The sequence below is a fragment of the Lepidothrix coronata genome, unplaced genomic scaffold, assembly GCF_001604755.1.
Source record: "Lepidothrix coronata isolate B3197 unplaced genomic scaffold, Lepidothrix_coronata-1.0 Scaffold40, whole genome shotgun sequence".
In the NCBI taxonomy this organism is placed as follows: domain Eukaryota; kingdom Metazoa; phylum Chordata; class Aves; order Passeriformes; family Pipridae; genus Lepidothrix; species Lepidothrix coronata.
Genome location: NW_016690220.1, coordinates 2,267,044 through 2,293,840, shown reverse-complemented (window position 1 = coordinate 2,293,840; position 26,797 = coordinate 2,267,044). Strand labels below are relative to the sequence as shown.

General features: G+C 38.1%; 1 protein-coding gene across 4 annotated transcripts; it reads left to right on the top strand.

Moving 5' to 3' along the window:
- Positions 1 to 904: 904 nt before the first annotated feature.
- Positions 905 to 26,797, top strand: EXOC3 (exocyst complex component 3). 4 transcript variants are annotated; one of them, XM_017813228.1, is made up of 14 exons: positions 1,931 to 1,954; positions 2,055 to 2,144; positions 3,172 to 3,356; positions 7,184 to 7,403; positions 9,452 to 10,133; positions 14,401 to 14,518; positions 16,951 to 17,076; positions 18,628 to 18,728; positions 19,207 to 19,317; positions 19,995 to 20,145; positions 20,879 to 21,001; positions 23,792 to 23,953; positions 25,244 to 25,371; positions 25,845 to 26,797. In XM_017813228.1, exons 3-14 carry the CDS (start codon positions 3,213 to 3,215, stop codon positions 26,014 to 26,016), a joined length of 2,238 nt encoding a protein of 745 aa, XP_017668717.1. In that variant the 5' UTR covers positions 1,931 to 1,954; positions 2,055 to 2,144; positions 3,172 to 3,212; the 3' UTR covers positions 26,017 to 26,797. The 4 variants fall into 4 exon arrangements, with proteins under 4 accessions (XP_017668716.1, XP_017668719.1, XP_017668717.1 ...); XM_017813227.1 differs by lacking the exons at positions 1,931 to 1,954; positions 2,055 to 2,144 and adding an exon at positions 905 to 968; XM_017813230.1 differs by lacking the exons at positions 1,931 to 1,954; positions 2,055 to 2,144 and adding an exon at positions 926 to 1,037.

Below are 26,797 nucleotides of genomic sequence, written 5' to 3'. Positions count from 1 at the left end.
CTACACAAACCCAGCTAACAACCCAGTCCCCAGGAGGCACCTCGTGACGTCCATATTTCCCACTGGATTCAACAATCCAGTGCTAATTTCATAACTACTTGTCTTTTAAAAAGCCCCATATTTTTCTCTTACATATAAATTAAATCCTAAGCAGGCAGCTTCCCTGAGCTAGGGGAGGCCACGGCGAGCTGCATCCCGGCGGCCACACCGCGTTCCTCGACACATCCCTTCCTGGCATGGCAGCACCCTGGGGTCTGGGCAACGCATGAAGAGACCGACAGTGCACTACGTGAGGACTTCCCCTTCTCTGACGGGCACAGGCACTTTCACACGGATCTGAAGGTACCGCGTGATTTGCAGCTTATCCACCTGTGGCACCGCTACAGCATCCCAGAATCAATTAGGTTGGAAAAGACCTCTGAGACCATCGAGTTCAACCTGTGACCGAACACCACCACGTCAACCAGACCACAGCACTGAGTGCCACGTCCAGTCTTCCCTTAAATACGTCCAAGGCTGGTAACTCCACCGCCTCCCTGGGCAGCCCCTTCCAATGTTTATCAGCCCTTTCAATGTTTATCAGCCCCTTCCGTGAAGAAATCACTCCGCGTGCTTCCTTTTTTTTCCCCCAGACGATACCCACCGCAGTGGGCAACCATTCCAACCCGCAATTCACAGGACTCGTGCAGTTCATTTTTAATTTTTTTTTTTTTTAAACCATCTCAGTGACCTTGAACCTGGTCCCAGAAGCACACGCAGTGCCCTTTTACAGCTAAACTGTAAAGAAACCCCAACCAACCAACCAACAAAACCCCAACAACAACAACAAAAAACCCCCCACCGGGCAGGAGGAGGAGTGGGAGGAGGTGCTGGCGTCGGCGGCCGCGTGTTGCGCCTGCGCGGCCGGGCGTGCGCCGGCGCAGCGGGCCCTGTCAGCGCGTTCTCGAGCAGGGGCGGCCGCGGCCCCGGTAAGTGGCGGCCGGACCTCTCGCCGCCCCTGGCGCTGCCCCCGACGCTCCCGGCGCTGCCCCCGCCTGGTGAGCGCCGCCGCGCCGACCCTGCCGGGCTGTCGATGGCTGTCGCGACCCCGGTGTGGCAGAGGGAGGCGGAGGGGGTGGGGGCGGGATGGGCCGGGGCCATCCGGGGAGCCCCCGAGGATGGCGGGGCCGAAGGGGGTGCTCAGGGCTCCTCCCGTCCCGTGGCCGGGCTGCGGGGCGAGGGAGCTCGGCGTGCCCGAGGGCGGGTCTCCGGCCTTTGCCCGGCAGGGACGGGCACCTGCGTGGATGCGGATGATTCAAGTTTAGCCACCTCTGTCAGGGAGGAGCGGGGCGGGGCTGGGACTGCTTCCTCCGAGCTTTGGAGTTTGGAGGGGTCATGGCTTAACCCCAGGTGTCACTACGTGCCTCCATCCCAGGAGCTCCTTTCTGGAGTGGCAGTGGCCTCCCTCCTCCCGTGAGTTGCCCCCAGCGTGAGACCCCAGGATAAGCGTGCGCTTGCAGCCAGAGCTTTTCCAGGACTGCTCGGGACTTAGTTTTGTTCACTTCTGCCTATATTTTGCTCTGAAGATGTTTGTAGCTTTACAGTCTCCATGTAAAGTTGACAGGTTTCCTAAACTTAGCCCTTCCTTGTTGGTTGTGCAAGAGCCTGTCTGTGTCAGCAAATTGGTTGCAGTGTGCTTGGCTACTGATTCTCTTCACATTGTCTGCTTGGTGTGCCTTGGTAGTGGCTTGTGTGGGGTAAAGCTGTTGTAACCCTGTGGAATGTATTCGGAGTTTTTAGTAAAGGCAGTAATTCAGGATCAAGCTCTCTGCTCCAGCATACCATTTCTGTAGTAAATTCATATCTGAAAGAAACTACTATTTATTTATTTATTTATTTATTTATATATTAGGTAGGGCCCAGATAGCATGGAAATGGATCAAGCCAAACAAAACTGGAGTATTCATTCCAAAATGTGAGTGGTAGAAATAGAACCTGCACCTTCAAATGAAGGGTAGGAAATCAAACATGGTTTGAGATAAGCAGGCTGGTTTTCTTGCTTTTTGCTCTTTCAGGTCTGTGCCCTTGACACAGTTCTTTATCAGATCACTATTCTGTTGAGATTAATTGATGTGCCGGATATATGAATGCAGACTGCTTTGAAAGTAGGTATCTTCTTTCAAGGAATAATATAGATATGAGAGAGTATAGTCTCCAGTTGTGGCAGCAGAACCTAAACTGTTCTCTTTGATTACAAGACTGAAGACATAAAATGATGGAAATAATTTGGAAGCAATGAGGAGTTCCAGATATGTTCATTGGAGCTCTGTGGACATCATTTCTTGCATCCTTGGTGACCAGGGTCCTCCCTGCTTTCTGTTAGTAGCTAGTGAAGTTTGAGAGAACAGGTCTGGCTTAATGGGCAGCAGATGTTACCTTTTCTGCAGACTAGTTTGCATGCCTGTCTTGACTTCACTAGAAATTCTGCTGGAGAATTAGGTGAAATACTTGACTAATATTTCCCTGCATACCTACACCTCTGATGAACTGGACTGATACTGTGGGAAGAACTGAAAATGAGTAGGAAGTAAAAAGAATGATCCATCAAAATTTTAAATGGAAGTGCTTTATAGTTAAGTCTCTGGGTTTAGAGCTTCCACAGCTGTTTCTCTCTGGTTTTGGTAGCAAATGTGACGTGTTGCTGCAGGGGGACTGTGGTACTGTCAGCTCCACCAGACTGGTTCAGGAGGAGTTAGGATTTTTGCTTGAACCATCTATAAGATTCCTTTATGCTTGTCTCGTTCCCTTTTTGGTAGACAAACCTGCACTAGGATTGGATAGAATCTGGTTTTTTAAATGAAAATTTGTGGTTCTTGTGTTGTTGCTGGTGGGTTTTCTGTGGTTTGTTTTTTGGGGATTTTTTTAATACAAACTTACAGAGAGTAAGGTAAATGCAAAAACAGCAACCAAAGAAATTTTCAGGGAAAAAAATGAAACAGTTAGCTGACTTTAAATTCAATTCTTGTAGAATTCCAATTACTCCTCTTTATAATGCAGTCTAATGATGCTTCTGTCAAGTTGCACTGTTTTTATTGCCAAAATTAATTCTCCAGTTGTTAACTTTGAAATGTCACATAGCCATCCATCCAATGAAAAAAAAGTATTTTCTAAAAATGTTTTGTTTCTTTTTAGCACTGTTAAGTTATGAAGGCATTTTGAGGACCTAATCAGCAATGGAGGAAACAGATAGGGAAGCTGTTGCAACAGCTGTTCAGAGAGTAGCAGGAATGCTGCAGCGTCCTGATCAACTGGATAAAGTGGAGCAGTATCGCAGGAGGGAAGCTCGTAAGAAGGCTTCAGTGGAAGCTCGACTCAAGGTACCAAGTTTGATAAACCTGAGTATCTGTAGTGTGGCATGAATGTACTTTTTTTTTTTCTTCTGGTTTTTTTTTTTGATTCTGCATTTTCAGCCAGACAGTTTTAAACTGTGACTTCAGTTTTTGCTCTGTGTCCGAAACAAAAAGTTTATATTCTGAAAGTAATGCAAACTGATGCTGTATATCTTACTGACACTGTATTCAAGCATTTCAAGTGTTCTTATGTCCAGTACCTTCTATGGTTTACCTGTGGACAGCTACCCTTGTCCTGTATATCCTGTCAGCCAACAAACCTTTGTCTTAATCATTGAATGGAAAAGATTGATGATTGCGTCTGAAAAAGGATCAGTCAGTTTTGCCTCTGACTTTTACATGGGTTTAGGGAAGATAGCAAAAATATATCACACTTCTTGTCTCTTGTGGAAGTGTGCCCCGTGATTTTCCTGCTCCTGCACGTGTGAGTGCATCCATGTTCACATACACAGACTTAGCCTGAAATAGGACTATGACCATCCGGTGTTTATTGTCCATATCTTACTGAGATATGTGTTTTCTTCCTTCACTGGTACTCACTAGCCAACAGTCATTTTAGACCACTATATTAAGTACGAGGAGTAGAGCCTTAGAAAAGTGCTTTGGGAAACATTTTCTCAGATCAAAATGACTGATATACAGTGTATCTTATCGTATATTTCAGTATAAGGTAATTTATCTTACAACTATTTAGTGGCTCCTTCTTTGTGAGATTCTGCATGAAGTAAAAGAAAACTAGTTTTCTTTCACAGTGAAGAAATCTGTTAGCAAATTACATGTTAATTCTTGTCTGCATCATAGAAACAGTAATTTTTCTGGTGACTTGGACTGGGTTTTTCAGATTTAAGTCAGAAGTATATATGGTGGAGTCTGTTAATAATGGATCAGCTCTTCAGTTACTGTGACCTATTTATAATATATGAGCACAGTCATTTGCCTGGAGTACTTTATCATTTGCCTGGCTGCTTCTATAGACAGTCATGACTAAACTTTGTAAGTCTTGTAAATGCCTAAATCCACTTTATAGTTTCATTGTTATTTGCCTTAAGTTACTTCAGTCATCTGTTGGTGGTCAGAAATACCTGTTCCAAAAAGAAGTTCAATACCCCTTAATCAACTCAGGATGCATTCCCAAAGCAGATGATGGTTAGTGATGCCATTTTTCCCATAAGAATTACTGTAATGGATGGGAGCACAGAGAGGATGTAAGAAATACTCTTGCTCTGCATTTAAACTGTATATAATTATGGTGTGGAAGACACAGACATCAGGATCATCAACCAGAGGATTTGCTGACTTCTCAGACTGGATTACTGCTTCATCTGTGTGAATGAACACATGGGAAATCTTTCAGCATGAACATGTTAGTGCTTCTTTCTGACTGGATATGCTTTCATCTTTGTCATTTTCTTCAGGTGAATCTAGATATCCTCTCCGTATCCTCTCTCAGATATTTAATTATGTCCATTTCTTCCATCCAGCATTTCTTCCTGTGTAACATAAATTTTTACAGGAAAAACTGCTTTGAAATGTGTCAAACTTCTCTGTTTCATGCATGAGACTGATGGTGGTTAGTAAGCAGTATTTTTGAGGTTTGGTAGCAGAACTCTGAAATAATGTGTGGATAAGCACCAGGTAGCACTGTGGGCTCGTGCTTTTAGGCGCTGCTGTCCAAAATATAGGTGAAGAGCTGCTTGCACTCTATTCCAAAGCCTAGAAAATTACAAACATTGACAGCCATCTTTGTGCACTTATGCTGCCAATGGAAAAACTTATTTCTGAAGAAATACTGTGTATATATCTTAGGCGACTTTCTAGGTCGTGGGTTTTCCTAAGTATAAACATGCATGAATCCTCTCCATTTTGATTCTCAGCTGCTGTGCAGTCATGAATTTGAACCGTAGGGCTCTAGGGAGACCAGGCAGCCAGGATCCTGTTTCCATCTGTTGAGGGCTGTCACTTCAAAAGACATAAAAATGAAGTTTTGCACCCTGTTCTCTGGATGGCTTGGTTTTGTTTTCATTTCTTTAAGACAGTGATGGTCAGTCCAATTTAAGATGAATATGCATTGTAGGAAGCAAAGTCTACAGTGCGTGGATGCTTCGCTCCCTGCCCTCCCCCCATCCACTGGCCCCAGCTGACTATTAGGAGACAAACTGAACATAGATGGCTGTCTGTTTTTAGAATTTTTCTTATCCATTTGTGTCAGAAACCTAGATCAGTAGTTGTTTCTGTTTAACATAATCAAGCTTCTGCCAAAGTTACATAGGCAAAAATTTGAATAAGTAATACTTAGATCTGCCTCCAAAGAAATTGAAATATCAAAACAGAAGTACTAAACGTTTAATGATCATGTGATTTTTAAAATACTTTATGGTCAGCTGCAGAAGATTGTGTATGAATATTGTATTGACTGTTTGAGTATCCTGATTATCCCTTTAAGGGAAAAACGTATTAATGCAGCAGTATTGTAGATAGACACTATATAAAAATGCCTTACCACTGCTTAATTGTACTAAGTCTGGCAGGAAAATACATTTTTATCAAGAAAATCAGCATGTACATAAATAACACTAGTTTAAAAACGACTGCATTTTTCCGGGACTTTCCCAGTACATTTAAAACACAATAAATGTTGTTCGCAGTTACCAGGATTTCCTCTTTGGCTTCTAGTATGCAACAAAAAGTTCCACGACTGTCCAAGTTTCTGGGCCTTAAAAGTCTGGCAAAAAATGTGTTTTGAGCTTAGCAAAGCCATTAGTGTCTCATTTCTTTACTGGTTGCTTTAAGTCCTCGAGACATGCAACTGAGTTTTCACTGATCACTTGTCTTTGGCTTTTCTTTTGAAGTTTGTTATTTCTAGTTGTATTTTCCACTCACCTGATTTCACCTTTATCACATCTCTTTGAAAACATTTATGTAAAAAACATGCTGTGGATGTGATCTGATTTCTTTCACTCAGATATGCACTATAATGCATTTTCTGTAAGGTGTTTGGTCTGTCAAATGATATTCAGGCTTAATAGCCTTTTTGAAGAGACATTGAAGTGTCACCTGTCACAAGAGACCTATATCAATAACCTGTCTTTAAACCAAAATAATCTAGTAGTTGGATTGATGCTGTGAAACATCAGCAACCAGACCAACAAAATTTTATTCAGTTTGGAGGTTATTGTTTGTTTTGACTGAATCACTTTTGATATTTTTTTTTCCTTCAGTCATGACAGCCTGGAGGGTGTTTTGATTTGGGTTTGTTTACTTCTTTTTTTTCTTTTTTTTTTTGTAACATTTCAGAATTAATTTTTTTTTCAGAACATTTCCACTTGCAAGTCAAAATTTGTAATTGCTTTAGTAAAATGCTTTGAGAATCCGTACATACCAAGCACTCTTTTGAAACATCTGGATCAGCTTTCTTTTGATATCCTCCTTTGAAATTAATTTATGAAGGAAATGCAAAGAAATCTCATTCTGCCTTCCTATGATCCTGGTTTAATAAAGATTCATAAAGTTGATGATCTATCTGCCTAAGCTGCTATGTTAGCTTTGTTGGTGAACCAATTGTATCTAGGTCCTTTAAAACTATACAACTTCAAAACTTGAGAAAAGAATATGTGCACACACACAAAGTTGTGTGTGCACGAAGTTGCACATTTCTAGTAAATTATAATATTTCCTTTTCATTTTTTTCCTCTGAAAATGATAGCTACTGAAATGAAAATTAGTTCTTGAGAAATGTTGAAAATAAAGAACTTATAATGATTAATAAGAATTCTTTCATTTTATTTGTGTTTAAGGCAGCAATACAGTCACAGTTAGATGGAGTACGAACAGGCTTAAGCCAACTGCACAATGCACTGAATGATGTGAAGGACATTCAGCAGTCTTTGATAGATGTCAATAAGGACTGGAGACAGAGCATCAACACTATAGAAAACCTCAAGGATGTTAAGGATGCTGTAGTGCAACACAGCCAACTGGCAGCTGCTGTAGAAAATCTCAAGAACATATTTTCAGGTAATCTAATGTTCTTTACATGATCCATAAAATACTGGAAGCTCTTTAAATGGTGCTAACAGCTGTAAGGTTATCAAGTAATATCAACTTTCAACCTCACTGGGAATGAAGAAATAAGGAAGAATTGCCTACACCTCACGTTCAGAGAAGTAGCTGGTAACCATTTAATATAGATAAAGACTAAATTGTGCTGTAGGAACTTCTAGTCTGTCCTATCTCCTCACCAAACACAATTCACAAAGAAGTTTCTTGCTAGCAATCAGTAGCAGGGATAACGTGTTTAATATAAAAGGCTGAAATACGCAAGCAACAAGAGAAAGAATATTTGTAAAGTTCTGGTATGTTGGCACCTGAGTTGTGCACCTACAGTAAGTCTGTTGGGTACAATAGTCCCAAATGATTTTAGGAGCCCAAAACATTTCACAAACAAGGATAAAAATGGGAAATGGCAAGATCTCCAGTCAAAGATGCCCTGACAGTCTTTCATACTCAGCAGTTAGGAGCCTCGGGGGTTTCTGTTAGTGTTGTAAATGTAGGTATAAACTACCTGAAGTTCAGTTTCAGCTGTGCACAGTCCTTGCTTCAGAATTAGGCAGCACAATCACAGAAACCAACTTGTGCATGTAGAAATTATACGTGGAAGACAGTTAGTTTTCGTACCACTGCACAACTCTGAGGGTTTGCAAAATTATGTATGATTAATGTGATGTAATGGATACTGTGAAGATAAAGGAAATGGGATTACCTCTGTCATTTGGTGCAGCCTTTTTAGTGCGCGTTACATTCCGTCTTGAATCATGGTGAATTCCTTGCCAGGACTTTTCTGCTTATAAATAATTTTAAGTATTTTACCTCTATAGCCGGTGCTAAACTTACCATGCTAATTTGATTGTATTTAAATGGTCTTTTTTCTCCTCTTATGTCCTAAAACTCATACAGAAAGCCTGCCTATAAAGAAAAATTGTTTCCCAGTCATACCAGTTTGATTAGTTTACTCTCTCTAAGCCTGTATCCAACTGTTACAGTTCCAAACTGGATACAGTGTGCAACTTAGAGGAAAAGAGTACTGTTCACATGCAATGTCTAGCAGTTAAAAACAAAGAACAAAATTATGCATGTTCCAATGCCGAGTTGTTTTGTTTGTGTTGTTTCCTTTTGCACAGATGAATGCAATTGAGACAATAAGCCTTTTCTTTTCAGATACTGAGGAGTTTTTAGTATGAAGCGTCTCCCACTGGAATTGCTAAACAGTATACTTGTTTTGCTCAGAGATCATCTAATGTTTTAAAAACCAAATGGTTTTCATCATGATTCAAAAGACAGCTACATACAATCATTAAACCTTTTTGGTGGCTGTCAGTTTATCACTCACTGTCTTTTTTGCAGTGACAATTTTTCTGCTGAGATTTTTCAGTTCTTTCCCCCACAGAATCCTAATCCTCTTCTGTAGTATTCCTCAAATACTGAAAAATAATAAATAAAAAAACCTTCTAAATACTTAGCAGCATAGGTAATTATCCCTATTTTTCCTGTGTGCCTTAAGTAGGCAAAAACTGTTCTTTCAAGGAGGAGGTAAAATTTGGCATTTGTTGGGTTTATGGAGCCTCAGGTTCAGCAGAGTAAGTGACTTTGAGTCAGGTAAGTTAAGAGCTTTTTGTGTATGGTATAAGAAGGCTAGTACTGCAATTTGTTTCATAGTAGATTTTCCTGGATTCATTCATTTATTTATTTATTAGAGGTGGGAGGGAAAGAGGAAATTATGTTCTGTTGGCACTATGATCTTTGCTTAGCCACTGATCAAAATGGACCACTGTAGTTCATAATGTATAAAGTTACTTTTATACATAAGACAGTGTATAAAGTATAGCATTTACTAACAATTTTTGAATATTTCAAAATAGTTTCATTTAAATTATTTAAAAATAATTCCTACAGCTGTTCTCCAGCTTTTTTCCTAGTGTTTTTATTATCTTGTATTTATTCTTTGTGTTTTGATTGTGTGGTGGTGTACCCTTTGTGATTTTTCTTCTCCCTTGCCTTGCCTTCAGTTCCAGAGATAGTCAGGGAGACACATGACCTGATCGAGCGAGGGGAACTTCTGCAAGCTCATCGAAAGCTGATGGACTTGGAGTGCTCTCGTGATAACCTGATGTATGAGCAGTATCGCATGGACAGCAAAAACACACATGACATGAACCTTATCCATACATACTTTGGGGATATGCAGAAACTGTCTGAGGAGTTGGCAAAGCAGCTTTGGATGGTGGTTCAAAGATCTCTTGTCACAGTCCGTAGAGATCCAACCTTGCTTGTTTCTGTTGTGAGGATAATTGAGAGGGAGGAGAAAACTGACAGGCGCATGTTAGACCGGAAAAAGCAGACTGGGTTCATACCTCCTGGCAGACCAAAGAAATGGAAAGAAAAAATGTTCAACATTTTGGAAAGAACTGTGAGCACGCGAATTGAAGGCACTCAGGCAGATACTAGAGAATCTGACAAAATGTGGCTTGTGCGGCATCTAGAAATCATCCGTAAATACGTCCTTGATGACCTGCTCGTGGCTAAGACCCTGCTGGATCAATCTTTTCCTCCACATTATGACATTTTCAACAGATTGCTAAACATGTACCATCAAGCTTTGGCCACCCGAATGCAGGAACTTGCTGCAGAGGATCTGGAAGCAAATGAGATTGTTAGCCTTCTAACTTGGGTTTTAAACACATACAACAGGTAAGGCCTCCTTGTATTTTCTGTTAGCAATAGCTGAGAGTAAGCATGCAAAACATAGTGTGTTAATATTTGCATGTCTATTAACATACAAGAAGATAAAAAAAGGATAATATCAAAACAACCAGTTCTTCACTATTTGTTACACATTTTGCTTTCTGGCAATTGCTTCTTAAAGTTGTTTACATTTTCTAATATGTAATTTTGAGTTGCTTAAAGTTAGTTAAAGGTCTGTTTGAAGCTACAGTCCCCTTGTATTTGTGTACCAGATTGGTGAAGTATTGGGAAGAGCAGAAGAGGCTGAGAGCTCATGTGTGTGAACCAAAATATTTGTTGTAGCCACAGCCCAGGAAGATCTGCATGGTTATTAACTTTCTATTGTTCTTTTTTACAGGGGTTGGGACTTTCAGTTGCTTCATTACTGTTAAATGGAAAGAATGTAGTAACTTCCTTCAGGTTTTCTCTCAAAACTCTGTGGTGATTTGTTAATTTAGAAGAATTTCTCCTAACAGGTTATTTCCTCTGATAGTCTTAGACACATTTCTTTTGAGTTGTGTGATTTGTTGGAATAACTTAAGTTTTGTGGAGATTTTTTTGCCTCTTTTTTTTTTTCCCCACCCTCTAGGTAGAAACAGCTCAAATGGCAACTGTTTAGTTTTTGCTGGCGTGTAGTTACTAGAGCAACTCATTTGTTTAGGAAAAGTACTGCTAGCCTTTCTGCAGTGTATGACTGTAATCTTGTTCTGAATAGCTGGCACTGATCCAGATTCTGTGCTGTGTGTACTTTTGCTGTCTTCAATTGTTCCATCTCTCTAATGAAGCAAGTTGAACGCTTGGTGGGTTTGGAGTATAATACCATAAAGTAAATAGGTAGAAGATAATACTGTTCTGAAGAATTTTTATAACCAGCTTTAAAATTCATTTTGTATTCAGAACTCTGGGCTTTAGTCTACACTGCAAAGTTCTTCTACTTTTTCTTCCCTGCAAGGAACAATGAGGACCACCCACTAATGCATACTTAGATACCTATGCAGGGTATATGAGAGATGCAGCCACTAATAAAAAGCTGAATTAATTGGCCTTTTCTTCTTTTGAAGGCCAGAGGAATAACTCTTCAGTGAATGAAAATCAGAAATATGTGAGTCCTTCTACCTACAGTGGTGTGACCTCGGTAGAAATCCTGCTCTCAGGTCCTTCATTTATGTTCTGGGGCTTGTGTTCCAGTCAGGCAAATCCTGGTCTTAAAATTGCCCTTCTACCCTTCCCTCAGAAAGCAAAGTGTATTGTTACTGAGTTAGACAGTTCAGAGCTAAAGCTCTCTCAATCCATGTGTTCCATCAGTGGCAGGGTAAAGTTAGGAAGCAAAGCCGGAGTTGCATCTGTTTAGAAAGCAAACAAATCAAAAAGGGTCACTCCTGCTAAAGCAAATTACATGGCTTGTAGCACGTGGTGGCTGAGTCTTGTGAAACAAATGAAGCAGTGAGGGGAGTAGACACCATACAGGGTATCTGAGAATGCACTTCTACCCTGTATATCTGTAACAAGTGGGATGAAAATTAGAGACAGTATCTTGCAGGAAAAAATTAAGGCTATGACTTTCTCTTTTCTCTAAAAAAAAAAAAAAAAACCAAGAGGACAGTACAGTAATTTTTGTGTATTACAATAAACTGTTATAAAGAGGATGTTAATAACTGGAACAGGTTGCCCAGAGAAGTTGTGGATGCCCCATCCCTGGAAGTGTTCAAGGCTGTTTTAGATGGGGCTCTGAGCAACTTGGTCTAAGGGGTTGACATCCCTGCCCACGGCAGGTAGTTTGGAACTCTGAATGATGTTTAGGGTCCAGCCCAAACCATTCTGTGATCATTAATTGTTGTGTATGTTTGTAGTGCACAGTGGAAGAAATCGGCTCCATTTTGTGACTGGAAAAGTAAAGTTCTCAACAGGGACACTTGTGGAGGTTATCAGATGTCAGTTGCCAGGCATCTCTTTAAAATAAACAATTCTATATAGGGATATGTTTATAAACAGGGAAGGAGGATGGACTATATGACATCGTGAGAGCTGTGTGTCTGTGATATTTCACCCTCTTTTGCCCTGTATGAAATATAGGTTCTAGACTGCTATTACATTCCTTGTTCGCTTCTGTGGAACATTGTATGGTGGAAGATAGTTTTGTCCTTTCTAATTTTTCTCTACTTTTATTAAATGTAATTGAACATTAGAGGGAAAATATACATTTGTATTGTATTTGCATATTATAGCTGGACTTCAAAACTGACTCAGAGAATACTGACCAATTAAGAGAAGCATCAAGGGTTTTTTAATGTAATGAATTAATAAGAAAGTCTAGAATAACTTCTGTTTACAGTATTTATTTGCAAGATAGGATTTATAAAAGGATCATGGCCTTTTTAATCAGGGCATATCTTGGAAGGTCTTTTTAGAAATGTGCTCAACTCATAGCTGAGAAATAAAGTGATGCTACATGTGGAATAATAGCCTTTAATATTTGAGTGGGATGCAATTTTAGTGTGCTAGGTGGATTTCTCTTTCTTACTGAAGTCAATGAGAGTTTTGGAAACAGACTTGTTAAAACTGTACTGGGTTGAGACCAGGACTCTAATCTGTGTTTTAGGGAAAATATAAGTCTTGTAAGATCCTGATGCCCATAATAACAGCATTATTTTATCAGATACTGATCAGGTGGTGACGAAACTGCTAAGAATTCCCCAGCATTGCTACAGATAGTGTCAACAGGCTTCAGTCTAAGGAACAGAAGGAATGTTACTATGTATCTAGTTAATGTCTCTGTAGCCCTGGGAACAACGATAATGATGTATAATGAGGCTAGAAATATTTTCTAACATGGCATAGTGCCATAAACAGCTTCTCACATTTCCCCTAAAACAACATAGAGCAAGTCCTGCTATTACATGTATTCTTTCAGTAAACAGCAACAGAAAAGAATTCAGTTTTCTGAATAGAATAGATTGAACCACTTAAAATAACTTCAGTCTCTTTTCCTCCAGGCTCAGGAAGATGTTACAAGTGTGGAGTGTTCACTCACAGTCGCTTTTATGACTTCAAAGACAACAACTTTAGTATTTAAGTAGTTAGCTGTAGTGGCTGTTTCAGTGCTTTTATTTTTTTTCATGACATGGAAACACCACTATGCTGACTCACTGCAGAGCAACTTCAACTTGCAGAACTATACAAACTGGACACTTGTTTAGGAATTTATTTTTAAGTCGCTATTTATTTTTATAGTAGCTACTGCAAATATAGAATTTGTGGTTTCCTTCTGAAAAGCACACTATAAATGGAATATGAAACAATTCATGTTATTATGATTGAATATATTTCCATCAGCTGTAATAAACCACTCTCTGAAGAGTGTGGTTTTGAGCTATTGATTTTTTTGAGCATGAAATATGAGATCTTATGCTTTGGTGTAGTTTTGAGTGTTTTTTTAATTACACAAACCACTCATTATATAATCTTATTATATATAGATGCCAAATATCACTGTAAAGTAATAATTTTATTTAATCCTTGTCAAAATATTTTTGAAGGTTGCTCTAGTTTCTTTCAAATTCTATAAAATCAAGAATTGTCATTTGCAAGGAAGTGCTGTTATACAGTACACATGAAGTATACTTTTGATTTGTCATGAAAGTTGCCTCTCCCTCATATTACCTATATTCTCTACTAAGACAGGAAGCACAGGTAGATTTTTTTCTTAATATATTTTAATTTTTTTATGGATGTGGTACAAGTAGCAAAAACAGAAGCTCTGTGGAGGAACTGAGCACAATAAAAAAACCTGTCACTGATCTTTCCCATTCTAAAATTCAAAATGTGTAAATTGTCTGTCATCACCTCTGAAATTTAAAAGACATGTAAAATAGTCCCCTATTAAGAGCTCACAGGTTGAACCTGTTGGCTTTTTTTTGGTTTTAAATAATCACTAATTCTTGTACATAGATGTCAGGAATGTATGGGAGAGTTGAATATTTAAATGTCTGTAACATTTTTTTGTTATATGCTGGGCTATAGCTTTTGCATTCTGCTCTCTTTTATATAGTTTTATTTACATTCCTTATAAACACGTTTACTGTTACAGTTACTATTAAGAACTTTTTGACACATGTAGGTATTGGAAAATTGGAAAATTGCCCTTTACAGTGGACATACAGAAAAAGCTGCATAACCTAACTTTTTATCTCATTTTTTTTTACTAATTTGCAAGGCTTTTTTTTTTTTAATTCAGTGCAGAGATGATGGGAAATTCAGATCTGTCTCCAGAAGTGGATGTAAATTCTCTGGATCCTCTGATTTCGCAAGATGTGGTAGACCAGCTTCTCAGCAAGTATATGTCAACTCTTACTGTGAGTACTAACAGTGCAAGGACACTTTCAGATGAGTTTATAGCTGCTTTAGTACCTCACTGCTGTTCCTCCATCTGAGGAAACTAATGTGACAAATGTGAATCCAACACCATTACTTTTATATATTTTCATATCCTACATGTAGGTTTCTTTATAAAGTTATAATCAGATGATTTTATCGATATAAGCCGTTTCAAGGAGTAGTTATGCTTTACAGACTGTTACTAATAATTCCTTAGAAAGGAAGGAATTCCAGTATTCACATGCTTAAATCCACAGTGCTAGTATGTTAGGTATTACTATACTTAGAAGACACTGAATGCAGCTTGGTTCCTATAGTAACTACATCAACATTTGTTACAGATGTGATCTTTTGAAGGTAATCGGGAGGTTCATGTTTGCCAGTTCAATTCTTTTAACAGCCTTTTTCCTTTCATGACTGTCAATTGCATGAGCATAATTTCCTTTTGTGGATGCCCTTTCATGTGCATCTTAAACATAAAGGCAGTGCTTCTTGGTTATCCTAAGAGTCACTAGAAATTGGTCAACTACCTGGCAAAGCAATCATTATGTGATTGTAAGGTTTGATAATGCATTTTGCTTTAAAGACCACTGATTGCCTCCGACTGGATGTTTGGATAGTTGTAACTTTGGACTTGCTGTTCTTATATTGTTCAATGAATTCCTATTCCTCCTAAGTTTAGGAGCTCTGCCAAGCAGAGGAGGGAAATTTTTATGCTTCTTTGGATGTGTCAGCTACTAAAATATTTCTAGTAACAGCAACTACTTGGACTTGATACTCAGCACAGTAATATGCACCAATCTTGTTATGTCTCAAGGAAGTTGCCAGTAGAGGCTCTGCTTCACATTAGCTTTACTAAGACTTTTAGGCAAGTTTATTTTTTCTGCACTTACCTTTAGGACAAAAAACCCATTGGTTTGTTTTCTCAAGCTACTTTTGTCTTGATCTAGAAAACGCCTTTGAATTCATTTTGACCTTACTTATAATGAAAAAATATACCTATATTGGTTTTTCAGAATTGTTTTTTCCCTACTTACTGAAAAATATTATGTATAGAAAATTTATTTTATTTATACAACATAAAACAAAGCTGCTACTCTGTTAAACAGAGTGGTTTTCTTTTTGCTGGTTTTGATGTATCTTCTTTTTAAGGCAGAAAATACTGAAACTACCTATTTGTTTCACTTCTACTTTATTTCTTTTGATGTTGTTAGAATTGTTTATAAACAAAATATAACTAGTTCTGTTTGGGTAAATGAAAGTATTTCCTAATTGTGACTATCAACTTAAACACTGATCTTTACATCAGTAAAAATGTCTTATTTTCATGAGAAGTAAAATGCTAATAGATTTTAACAGATTTCTAGCAGATTATTTTTTTTCCAATCACCTAGCTTGAAAAAGTTCTTGCAAATGCTGATCTTGAGGTGAAAAAAGTCCCTTGAGCTGCTGGCTTTTAAAAGATTAATTCTTTGCAAATCGTGTCTCATCAAAACAATTCCCATGCTTATACTGAAAAAAAGATACTACACAGTTTCACATAATTGAAGATGGTACTATGTGGACTTCTTTGCCCTTACTGTGCATGCCTGTTACATATTGGAAAGAAGTAAGAACATTTATATTACTAGGGGTTTTAAGCAAATGTGAACAAAATAGAACAAAGGCAGAAAATATCAACCCAACCAAGAAAGAAATCAAAGAATCCAATTACATATTTAGCAAACATGCTGGTCTTTACTATCTGCTCTTGTGAATAGGTCTGTTATTTGTCATGCAGAAAACTGGTTTGATCTAGTTCTAAAAACAGTTGTTCTTAATGTCCGTTTGCTGTATAATGAGCTTGTCGGATGGGAGGAGAGCCAGCTATTGTATCCATCACTATGTTCTGCAGCATTCAAGTTCCAAGAAACACAACCCATTCAATCTAATCCTGGGTTTTTGTCCCCAGCAGTAACAAACATCAGTTTCCTAAAACGTAGGTGTAAAAGGAACTACAAGCAGAAATGTGGTATTTTTTCTACATTAAGTTTTACCCTAATTTTTTCAGTAGTTGAAAAATTCGGTTTGAAACCTAAAGCTTGAGCCTTAATAAATGCTTCCAAAGTTAGTAAACATGTTTATTCTGGCAAACTGACTTTCCCTTTGTGTTAGGAGCACTCCCCTTCCAAAATGTGCATAAGCTTCAAACTATATCACTAGTGTACCAGTACTAACCTTTGTCAGTACAAATTTTCATTTGTCTCTGTTCCCTATATCCTGTAGGAATGATGAGAATGGTCAACATTATCTGTTACTGTACCACTCTTCATTATGGAAGTGACTGTTATTCCAGATATTGTAGCAGGGTGTTTTGTTGTCTTAAATTAAAAAAATCTTTTCTTTCTCTTGGTTGCTTTATTTAATGAAGTCTAACATTATTGGCTGGCTACGAAAAGCACTGGAGACAGATAAAAAAGACTGGATAAAAGAAACTGAACCAGAAGCAGATCAAGATGGGTACTATCAGACTACGCTCCCAGCTATTGTTTTTCAGGTATAAGAGAACTTGGTTATTCTAGAAAACCTACAGAAGCAGTACAGAGATTTGGGGGAGTGAAGGGATGTGAAGGGGAAATCAAACATTTTGGAATGCCATTGTTTCTATGTCTTTTGAAATGTAATAGGGTTTTTTCCTGTAGAGGTGTTAGTTGGAGGGGTTTTTATTTGCCTTTTTTACATTAACACTTAAAGACTTAGTTCTTTTTATGTATAGATTAGAAACACATTTTTGCCAGCCTGTTTAGTTGATATTGGTGTTTAGTTAACTGCTTTTACGTAGGTCTCTTGATATAAATTTGTAGTATAAGCCTACCAGATGAGATGTTTGTAAGTCATTAGAATAGTGTTTGTTAATAGAGTGCTGAGTTAGTTAGGCTGTTTGTTAACATGGTGCCGACGTAGTTAGGCATGTATTTGTTTCTATAAGTTATTCATTACACAAACACCTTAATACTGGAATAAAATGTTCCATTAAAAGTCAAAACTGTTGCTGTTTTAAGCGCTACTTCAGTTAACATTAATGTCTGTCCAAATGATTAAATATCCTTAAAACAGAAAAGATAAGTCTATTTCTAAGCTCTTAAAAAAAAAAAAAGACCACAAAAATACCCAAACTTGCACCACCCTGTTGTTGGTAGTGGAAAGTTTTGAAAGTGATCTTTATCATAGAAAAATGTCAGCTTATTATGCTCATTTTCTAATTTTTCTTTACAAATATTTTGTTAGATAACTTAAATGAAAGTCTCTTCTTCCTGCATTTGTTTCCCACGTAATTATTTTCCTGGCTTATACCAGGATTTTTGGTACATTCTTTCACATTTGTATTAGGGCCAAGGTTGACTTCATCTAATCATTTTCAGAAAGTGTATGATGTCAAAGAAACTGGTGGCTGATTGGCTCTAGTGTTATGCTGTCAAAGACTGAAGTGTTGAGATTGATGTAGCAGTGAAACTTTCAAAATCATCTCAGCATAAAAGCAGCTCATGTTTCCACCTAGTTTTGTACCCTTCCTTTCCAGTTCCCCTCCTCTCAAACACAGTTGCCCATAGGTCACCTAGATCTTGTGCCTACTTGTGTTTCTAAAGTTTAGGGGCCCCTTTACTTTACTAATGTGAGCTGACTACTTTCATATATGGGAGAAGTAAAAGAGTTTGAGTTATAAGGTTATTCATTACTAACTGCAGGAGCTGACCCAAAAACTTAGATATGCCGTAAAGTTGAATCACTACTGAAGTAAAGATATTAAGTACTGTTTGATGAAGAAAGCATGCAGCCGATTTCCGTGTCAGGAGAAAACTGCAGCATGCATTAGTGGTTGTCAGTAATATGTTAATTATTCTTATGGACATAGTGACTTTTGGTTTAGTTAGCAACAGTTGTTGGGCTTGTTAAAAAAAAAAACACACAAAAATAACAACAAAAAAAACCCCAACAAAAAGCATATGTAGAATTGGTGCTAGAGAGCATCTCCAACAAGGTAGGAGTTCTGCCTTTGGTTTACCACTGATAAAGGCCTCTCTTTATAACTAATCTATTTTCATCTTAGATGTTTGAGCAAAATCTTCAAGTGGCTGCTCAGATAAATGAAGATTTGAAAACAAAGGTACTTCTTCTATGTCTTCAGCAAATGAATTCATTTCTAACCAGGTAACTTAATGTTTAAAATACAGCTGCTTTATCCTGCCTCAGTCTCTCTTTGTTCCTACAATTCCAATACTTGTTTTTCACTTGTTTCTTTATTGCTTTGTCTTTCTCCTATCACATTCATGCCAACAAAGCTTTTCTTCCCTTTCCTTTTCTTTCTTTCTTTTTCCCTTCCCCAGTTTCACGGCAGAAGTTCTTTTGTGCTGGTGATTGGCACTTTCAGTTCCACTCTGCACATGCCTCTATTTTTTTGAGTTGGTTATGCTTTATTTTATGTCTCTTTATCATAAGGAAGACAGAAGACACCTCCTTGGCTGGATTCTGCCCAGAACAGAGAGACTAAAAATCACATGAGCAACAAGCCCTTTATAAAATATTTCTAAATACCTGACAAGCCCTTATGGAGCATTTAGACCTATGGGTGTACATAAGTTATTACATATTTGTGTCTGTTTAATGCCATTCCTTGTATGTGTTACAGGTACAAAGATGAAGCACAGTTGTATAAAGAAGATCATCTGAAAAATCGTCAGTATCCTCAGTGCTATGTTCAGTACATGATTGCAGTCATCAATAACTGTCAAACCTTTAAGTAAGTCTGCATGTTCTTGCAGTATTGTGAGAAAAATAGCTAGATATTTCATTTGTAGTACTACCTGTTCCAAGGACCTTCTCTTCTTCTGTATACAAAGAGGGTTTCAGTTAAGCTGGTTTAGCTGACTGAAAAAAGGCAACAGGTTTAAAGATATTGCCATTTTAAAAGGCAGGTATTGCGATTGCCCCTCACTGGTGAAAAACCACTTGTTATTCCAAGAATTTCATTGCCAAAGAAAAAATTGTCTTCAACTTCCGGAATTTGGAAAGGTCATTTCAGTTAGTTTGACTGGGGCCTGCCATCTTTTCTTACGTTGGATCTCTCACAGATCACCTTCAAGCAGTGTACTCAAGGTGAACTGAGCTGGAGAAAAGTAAAGATAGACCTTCTATTCAGAGTATCAGAACAGGGCTCATGTTTCGATGTTCAGCAATCGAACACCTTATTCATCCATATCTGCTGCCATTGTCATGTCTACAAGTCATTAACACACAAGTAGTCTAGGCTGATCACCTTAAAATCATGCTGGAGAGTAAATTAAGGCTTCCAGAGCAAGTGGCATGCATTGTTTCCACTTGCAAAAATAACTGTGTCTGCAGTGTCTTTTTCTGTGCATGCACTCCAAAAATTGCGCATCAGTGGATGATGAAAAGCTTTTTTTCTTTGTGTCACAGAGAATCTATAATCAGTCTGAAAAGAAAATACTTGAAAATGGAAATGGAAGACACGTTGTCAATCAGTCATGCAAACATGGATGCAACTTTAGACATCATTGCCAAAGAAGGATGCTCTAGCCTGCTAGATGAAGTCTTCATGGATTTAGAGGTTAAAACTTTCTTCCTCAAAAAACCCAGAAGTATTATTTTAAAAGGAAAGATAATTTAGGAAGGAAGTAGTCGTGGAGCCTTTTGATTGCTAAACATATAAGATATGTGGTGTGCTAGCAAAATGCCAGTAAACACTAGTATTGTTCTTCCCTGGTATAGTTTGCATGTAGGAGAATGGAAAGTTGCTTAATTATGTTTCACAGGATGACTTCAGGCAGGTGCTTTGTATATAGTTAGTATTTTCTAGCAGATTGTACTTAGTCTTATATGTATGTTGTTGAGTTTTAGGAATTATTTGGGAAACTACTACTGTTACTAAGTTGTCATCAGGAGGTACAGTTCATCTGTAATTAAGATATTTAATTGATTCCAGAGGTCAGCCCTTTCTGATTGATAGATTTCCATGTTTAGGAATGCTAGCTTCTTGTATAGAATTCCTCAGGGAAAAAATAATTACTAAAATGAAATGGGGAGTATGGGGAGGGAGGCAGTTAAATTAGAGAATTAGAGAAATGGTAGGGGTGAAGAAAGATGCTCTGTGACTCAGTAGATTTGTAATAAAATTTTGGATTAATGTAAACACCTTGAATGGTTCACATGAGGAAAGATGTGGGAGCAGTGTAGTTTAGAAATATATGACAGTTAAAACTGTCTCCCATTTTTCAGTAACTGCACTGATACAATGAAACTGTCAGAAATTCAGTCTGATCTATTGTTCTTTACCTTCTCAGCCGCACCTTAATGAGCTGATGACGAAGAAGTGGTTGATGGGGTCTAATGCAGTGGGGACTATCTGTGTCACTGTAGAGGATTATTTCAACGACTTTGCAAAAATAAAAAAGCCATATAAAAAGGTAGGTGCAAAATATTCTGTGATACTTTGCTAATGTACTCTGAACATTATGTTGATTTGGAATTTCTGAATACTAAATGTGAGGGGAGATCTCATTGCAGTCTACAACTTCTTCGTGAGGGGAAGAGGAGGGGCAGTGATCTCTTCTTTGTGGTGACCAGTGACAGGACCCAAGGGAATGGCCTGAAGTTATGTCAGGGGAGGGTTAGGTTGGATATTAGAAAAAGGTTCTTCGTCCGGAGGGTGGCTGGGTGCTGGAACAGGCTCCGCAGGGAAGTGGTCACAGCACCAAGCCTGACAGAGTTCAAGATGCATTTGGATGGTACTTTCAGGCACATGGTGTGACTCTTGGGGATGGTCCTGTGCAGGGCCAGGAGTTGGACTCGATGGTCCTTGTGGGTCCCTTCCAACTTGGCATTTTGTGTGATTCTGTGGATGGAATTCAGAATTGGAATACAAAAATTGGAATCGATTCATCACTAGAAATGAAAAAGCATTCATCATCACATTGCAAAAGTCTGAATCTACTGTTTCTTTCTCATCCTTTTTGTTCACAGCCATAAAGTATTGTCAAAAACAGATCTAAGTTGCAGGATTTAGTCCAGAAAATTTATTGGCATGTTACTAAATATTCTTATCAGCTTGTACTTTTCTACCTCTCCTCAGAAGTTTGTAGTCAGATAAAATTAGCTTTTCTGAAACTAGTTTTGCTGGTCTGTAATTACGTTTTTTTTATAAATGCACGTCAAATAATTCCTAGTTTTAATATATACAATGAAGCATAGTGAATTTGGTGCCTTAACAAACGCATAGCTATGTTTAAAGTGCTCTTACAACAGCATAATGTGCTAGGTTAGGTTATCTTTTTCTTTCCTGTGATCTGTCAAAGGATATCTGGTTTTCTCTATTGATAGAAACAAGTGCAATAATATGAAAGATTAAAGTCAGGTTTGAGTAGTTAAGACAGCATGTCTTAAATGATTCCCCAAGACTTAGCAAACTACTTGAAGCTAGCAAGATCAGTGCTTAGGTAGTACTAAGTAGAAGGCTTAAAAGACAGTCTCCAAATCATACACTTACTCTTTCTTACCTTTGTTCTTAAAGTGATAAAGGGAACTGCTCAGAGTTTCTCTGATGATCTCTTAATCTTCAGTATTTGCAGAACCTAGAGGTTATTAAGGAAGTGAATAATACGTATTTTTAGTCCAGAAAAAGAGCAGAAAGTAAGTTAGGAAGATCCCATAATTAGTCTTTATCCACGGAACAGCTTTCTTTTCCATTCTCGGCATGACTTTTTAAATCTTAATACCAATCTCCGCAATCACATGTTTCATCATGTAGCATTTATTGCCACCTTGTGGGGAAGAAGATTACAAAGAGATTTTTTGACATTCATCATATCTGCTATTCAGCTGTCTCCCAGCACAAAAAAATCTCCCATACACGACACCATATGTTCTAGCACTGAATGAGACACACTTTTGTTTCCCGTGAACAAAGAGCCTGCAAGAAGACTGTAGCCCAGTGGGAAGGACACTGTTCTGGAACAGAGAGGATCTGGATCTAACAGTCATTCTGCTTTGCCATTTTCTTCATGTGTAAAGTGAATGCCCTACCATCACACCACTGGCTTTTCTGGAGTGTTCTCAGTTGTAGTAGAACTGTTCTTCACTTCCTTCTCAGCCGGATGGGGCATATGTGTCAGTCTCCTACAGTCTGTTTCGTGCAGCTCATTTTCCTCCATGTAACTGGCATCAATTCAACCAACGCAAGAGAAGCCATCCCTGAACAACCAGTAAACTCTGGTATTTCTGCACAGTCTTGAAAGCAGAACTTGAAATTTTATTTTCTGTGTCTCGAATGAGGGCTGTCACTTCCAGTACTTTGCAATCTGCTGTTTTCTCCCTTTTTTCCTACCTTTTCTCTCTTTCCTGAAATCTTTCTCCAAATTTTGACTGAAGAACATGTTGATTGAAATTTAGTCTTAATACATACTACTAATAAAACACAATAAAAAGTTTGTGACTACCTGTTATGCCAGCTTTTTCTTAATTGTAAGTAACTCTGCCCCCATGCTTAGGGGAAGGAGACATACTGAAGACTTGTGTGATTTAAGGACTCTCCTTACATTGCTCTTAAAAAATAAGCCTGTGAAGGTTTTGTGTTTTTTGTTTTGTTCTTTATTTCCAAACCTCAGGATTACTCTTGCACCAATACTAGATGCTTCACCTAGGTACCAGTAGCTATTTCCTATGAAAAGACAAGTGTAGAACATCAAATAAGTCAAGGAAGATCTGAGAAAGTGATTGCTGCAGGCTTGCCAGGCTTAGCAGACTTGACCCAGAGCACAGATAACACAGGCAAGATTTGCAGTGCTTTGTGCAATGTACCGGAGTTCATCAGCAGAAGCCTCTGTGGTGGCTGGTCTTTCCTTGACCAGAGATCCAAAGAGCAAGGCTGCAAGGCCAGGCACAGGTCTGTTTTAAAGATTATCCATGTTTGGATGATGACTTTGCGTTTGTTCTTCTGTCTTTAGTGCTCCTCAAAAATAATTCAGACACGTCATTAGAGATATCTTGGGTTTGTTATTTCTCCTAATCGGCACATCATTAGGGAGGGACAGATTTTCATTTCCCTTAGCAAACCCACTTAGAATCTGTAGCAGTTGCGAAAACTGTATACTGGTGATTAAGTGCAAATACACAGTTCAAAGCCAGATAATTGTCCAAAGCCTAAAAATAATGGCTACATTTGCAGGTATCACTGGCATCACCTTTTTCTTTTCTTTCAGACAATGACTCTTGAGGCCCATCGGAGAGTAGTTGTAGAATACATCAGAGCAATCATGTTGAAACGTATATCTTTCAAGAATGCAGAAGAGAGAAAAGAGGGTGCAGAAAGAATGATCAAAGAAGCAGAACAGTTCAGATTTTTGTTTAAGAAGCTTGCAGCTGTAAGTATTTGTTTGGGTAATGCTGTTAACCTTGTAATTTAGAATAAACCACAGGTTTACTGCTTGGGGAAAACAATGAGGGTTAGATCTCCATGTCTCCAAAATGTTGAGTGACTTGTAAATATCAAGGGTGCCAGCTGAGGGCACAGACAGAGTTTCTGAACACACAGGCCTGCTGCTAAAATTCCCGAGCATCAGTTTGTACTGCTTTGTGCTTATACAGCTCTCTGCAGCTGAATATTTGAATGGCCTCACAGAGGTAGGTCCCCTGAATTCATAATAGTAAGTGGAAGAAAAAAGCAGTTAGTTGTTTGTTTAGGAAAAAATATTTAAAAAATTGGGCTTTGCTTTTCCTGGCCAGGAGAAAGGGTGATCTAGCATTGAACAGGTGCAGTTACTTATTACCTAAGGAGCATGCAGTGTATTCATTTGGATCAACAGAGCAAATATGTTGACCTCATTTAAAGTGCAGTAGAAATAGAAAAGATGGGCCAAATATTTGAGAACCAATGTGTAAGGTAGGCCTAAGATTTTTAGTGCATAAGGAACAGGAATCTTCAGGAAAGGTCCTAGGGCCAACAGATAACAAAATGCTAAAAGGACACACAGAAAGATAAAGCTTGAAAAACTAGCGGAGTTCATCTCTGCTCGGTGTGGAAGATGTTGGGGCAACTCCTGCATCAGAGCCCTTCAGGATGTGGGATTCTGTGTAAGATCTGTTCAGATTAAGGCATTGATAGAATATATTGTGGAATAAACAAAACAAACAATACCAGATTAGCAGAACCAGATGACCTGGAGCTAAGAGCACTAAAAATAGTCTAGAGATTAAATAGCTAAAGTTCAGGTGATCAGTTTTGAAAGCTGCTTTACTGGCCAGATGATTAGAAGGAATCTAATGCAGGGCCAGTTTTTAAGTAATGTTTCAGAAGAGATCTGGCTTTCATGTCAATTATTCCTAATGTTTATGCTGGTAGATTACCCAAAGTTAAAGACTAGAATGTATCACCATGTGGATAAATACAACATACTGTTTGTAGGACATGACTTTCTTCACTGATATTCTGAGGGTAGGTCTCTGAATGAAGAATAGGGAAAGAGAGAAGGTAATTATGGGGACAATTCACAAATATTTGGGGGTTTTTAATGTCTGAAAATTCAGCTTTTCAGGAAATTCAAGAGCATTTTTGGACAAATTATTAATTTGTTTGTAGATCTAGGGAGCATTGCTATTGTTTTGGGGCTTTTTTAGTTTGGGTTTGTTTGTTTTTTTTTTTTTTTACTTTGCAGGGTTCTGGAGAGGACACTGAAGGACTCTGTGACATCATTGAAGCCATTGCAGAGGTTATCAAGCTGACTGATCCTTCACTGCTCTATCTGGAAGTTTCAACTTTAGTCAGTAAATACCCAGATATCAGGTAATTATCTTTGCCCTCAAATTTAAAAGATAGATAGGTAGATAGACAGACAGATAACAATTATAGTTTCTTTGTGGTCTTGGGCAAATTTTAAAACAATGTGAAAATGTGTTCATATTTTTCATATTTTAGAATGTAACCACTTCTTTGTGAAAAATAATGGAAATGTAAAATGTATGTGAGCTGGCCTAGGAGTTACGTGTGTTTAAGTAGTCAGTGGTACAGCAGAGGAGTAATTAAAATACTTCTATTCTGTGTTTTGGGAGGATAAAACAGGTTTTAGAGTCCTAAAAGCAACCAAAACAGTGCTTTATATTGAGCTGGAAAAGCCAGTTCTGAGTGACTAGATATCTGATTGAGGATTAAAGTATGTGCTGAAACTGAGTGAAAGGATTGCCAACTAAGTGCTGTTTCTGACAAAATCTTACTTTGCAAAGTTTCCTAATGCCAGTTTTACCATTTTCCTTTGGCAGGGATGACCATATTGCAGCTTTGCTGACAGTGAGAGGTGATGCCAGCAGGGATATGAAGCAGACTATCATTGAGACTTTGGATCAAGGTCCAAGCCAACCGAATCCAAACTATGTGCCAATTTTTAAAGAAATTACAGTTCCTACCCTAACTGTGCCAAAACTTCTTAAGTAATTGACAACTCTGTGTTTGTGTGTCATGAGTGCTCTGGGATCAACAGATTTGAAATATTTGAGGGCAAATTTGGCAATGCTATTTTGAGTGAAGTTCAATGTACATTGATAGGCATGTTTCTAAAAACTTGAATGTGAGGAAATGTAAGATTTCTGAAATAAGATGGTTTAAAGGTCATGTCTGAAGAACTAAGCTTTTAATGGCATGGGAGGTTTTTTTACTGACCCATTTGTTACAGCTGTTTTTGGTGTCAGCAGATAATTTTTTGTTGTGCAGTATGTTTGCACAGTGCACTGCAATGCTATATAAAGATACTTACAACAAAACCTGCAGAGCTGTATTAGTGCTGGATATACTAACATACATTGCTTACAATACTTAAACAGACTCCTTTAGAACTGTCTTTATATAGCACTGCACTGAGTGTTAATGTCCTGAAACCACTTTCACATTATATTTTGTGTATGTACTTAATTTGGTGTAAAATAGTTTATTGCAGAAAGCTTAATTATGAAATCAGTTTCCTGAATTAAGGGACTGAAAGAAATTGCTACAGTGCAATTTGATTATAGGTTGAATAAATAAATAAAGACATAAGGTACAATTTTTTTCATCGATTCACTAAAAACAGCACATAAAGCACCACTAGTTCAATAAAATGTTAAACCATTTCTGTGTTCAGCTATGATTCTTTGCATCCTTATAGATTTACAGAAGATGTAAATCTTTTTTCTTGTTGTAAGTGTGAATAAATATTGGATTTATTAGTTTTCTGAACACA

What these genes read in the sequence shown, in the direction of transcription:
- EXOC3 (XM_017813227.1), top strand. Translation starts at nt 3,213, where the DNA reads ATGGAGGAAACAGATAGGGAAGCTGTTGCAACAGCTGTTCAGAGAGTA. An exon ending in CAGTGGAAGCTCGACTCAAG is followed by an intron (nt 3,357 to 7,183) that starts GTACCAAGTTTG and finishes TTTGTGTTTAAG; the next exon opens with GCAGCAATACAGTCACAGTT. An exon ending in AGTAAATACCCAGATATCAG is followed by an intron (nt 25,372 to 25,844) that starts GTAATTATCTTT and finishes TTCCTTTGGCAG; the next exon opens with GGATGACCATATTGCAGCTT.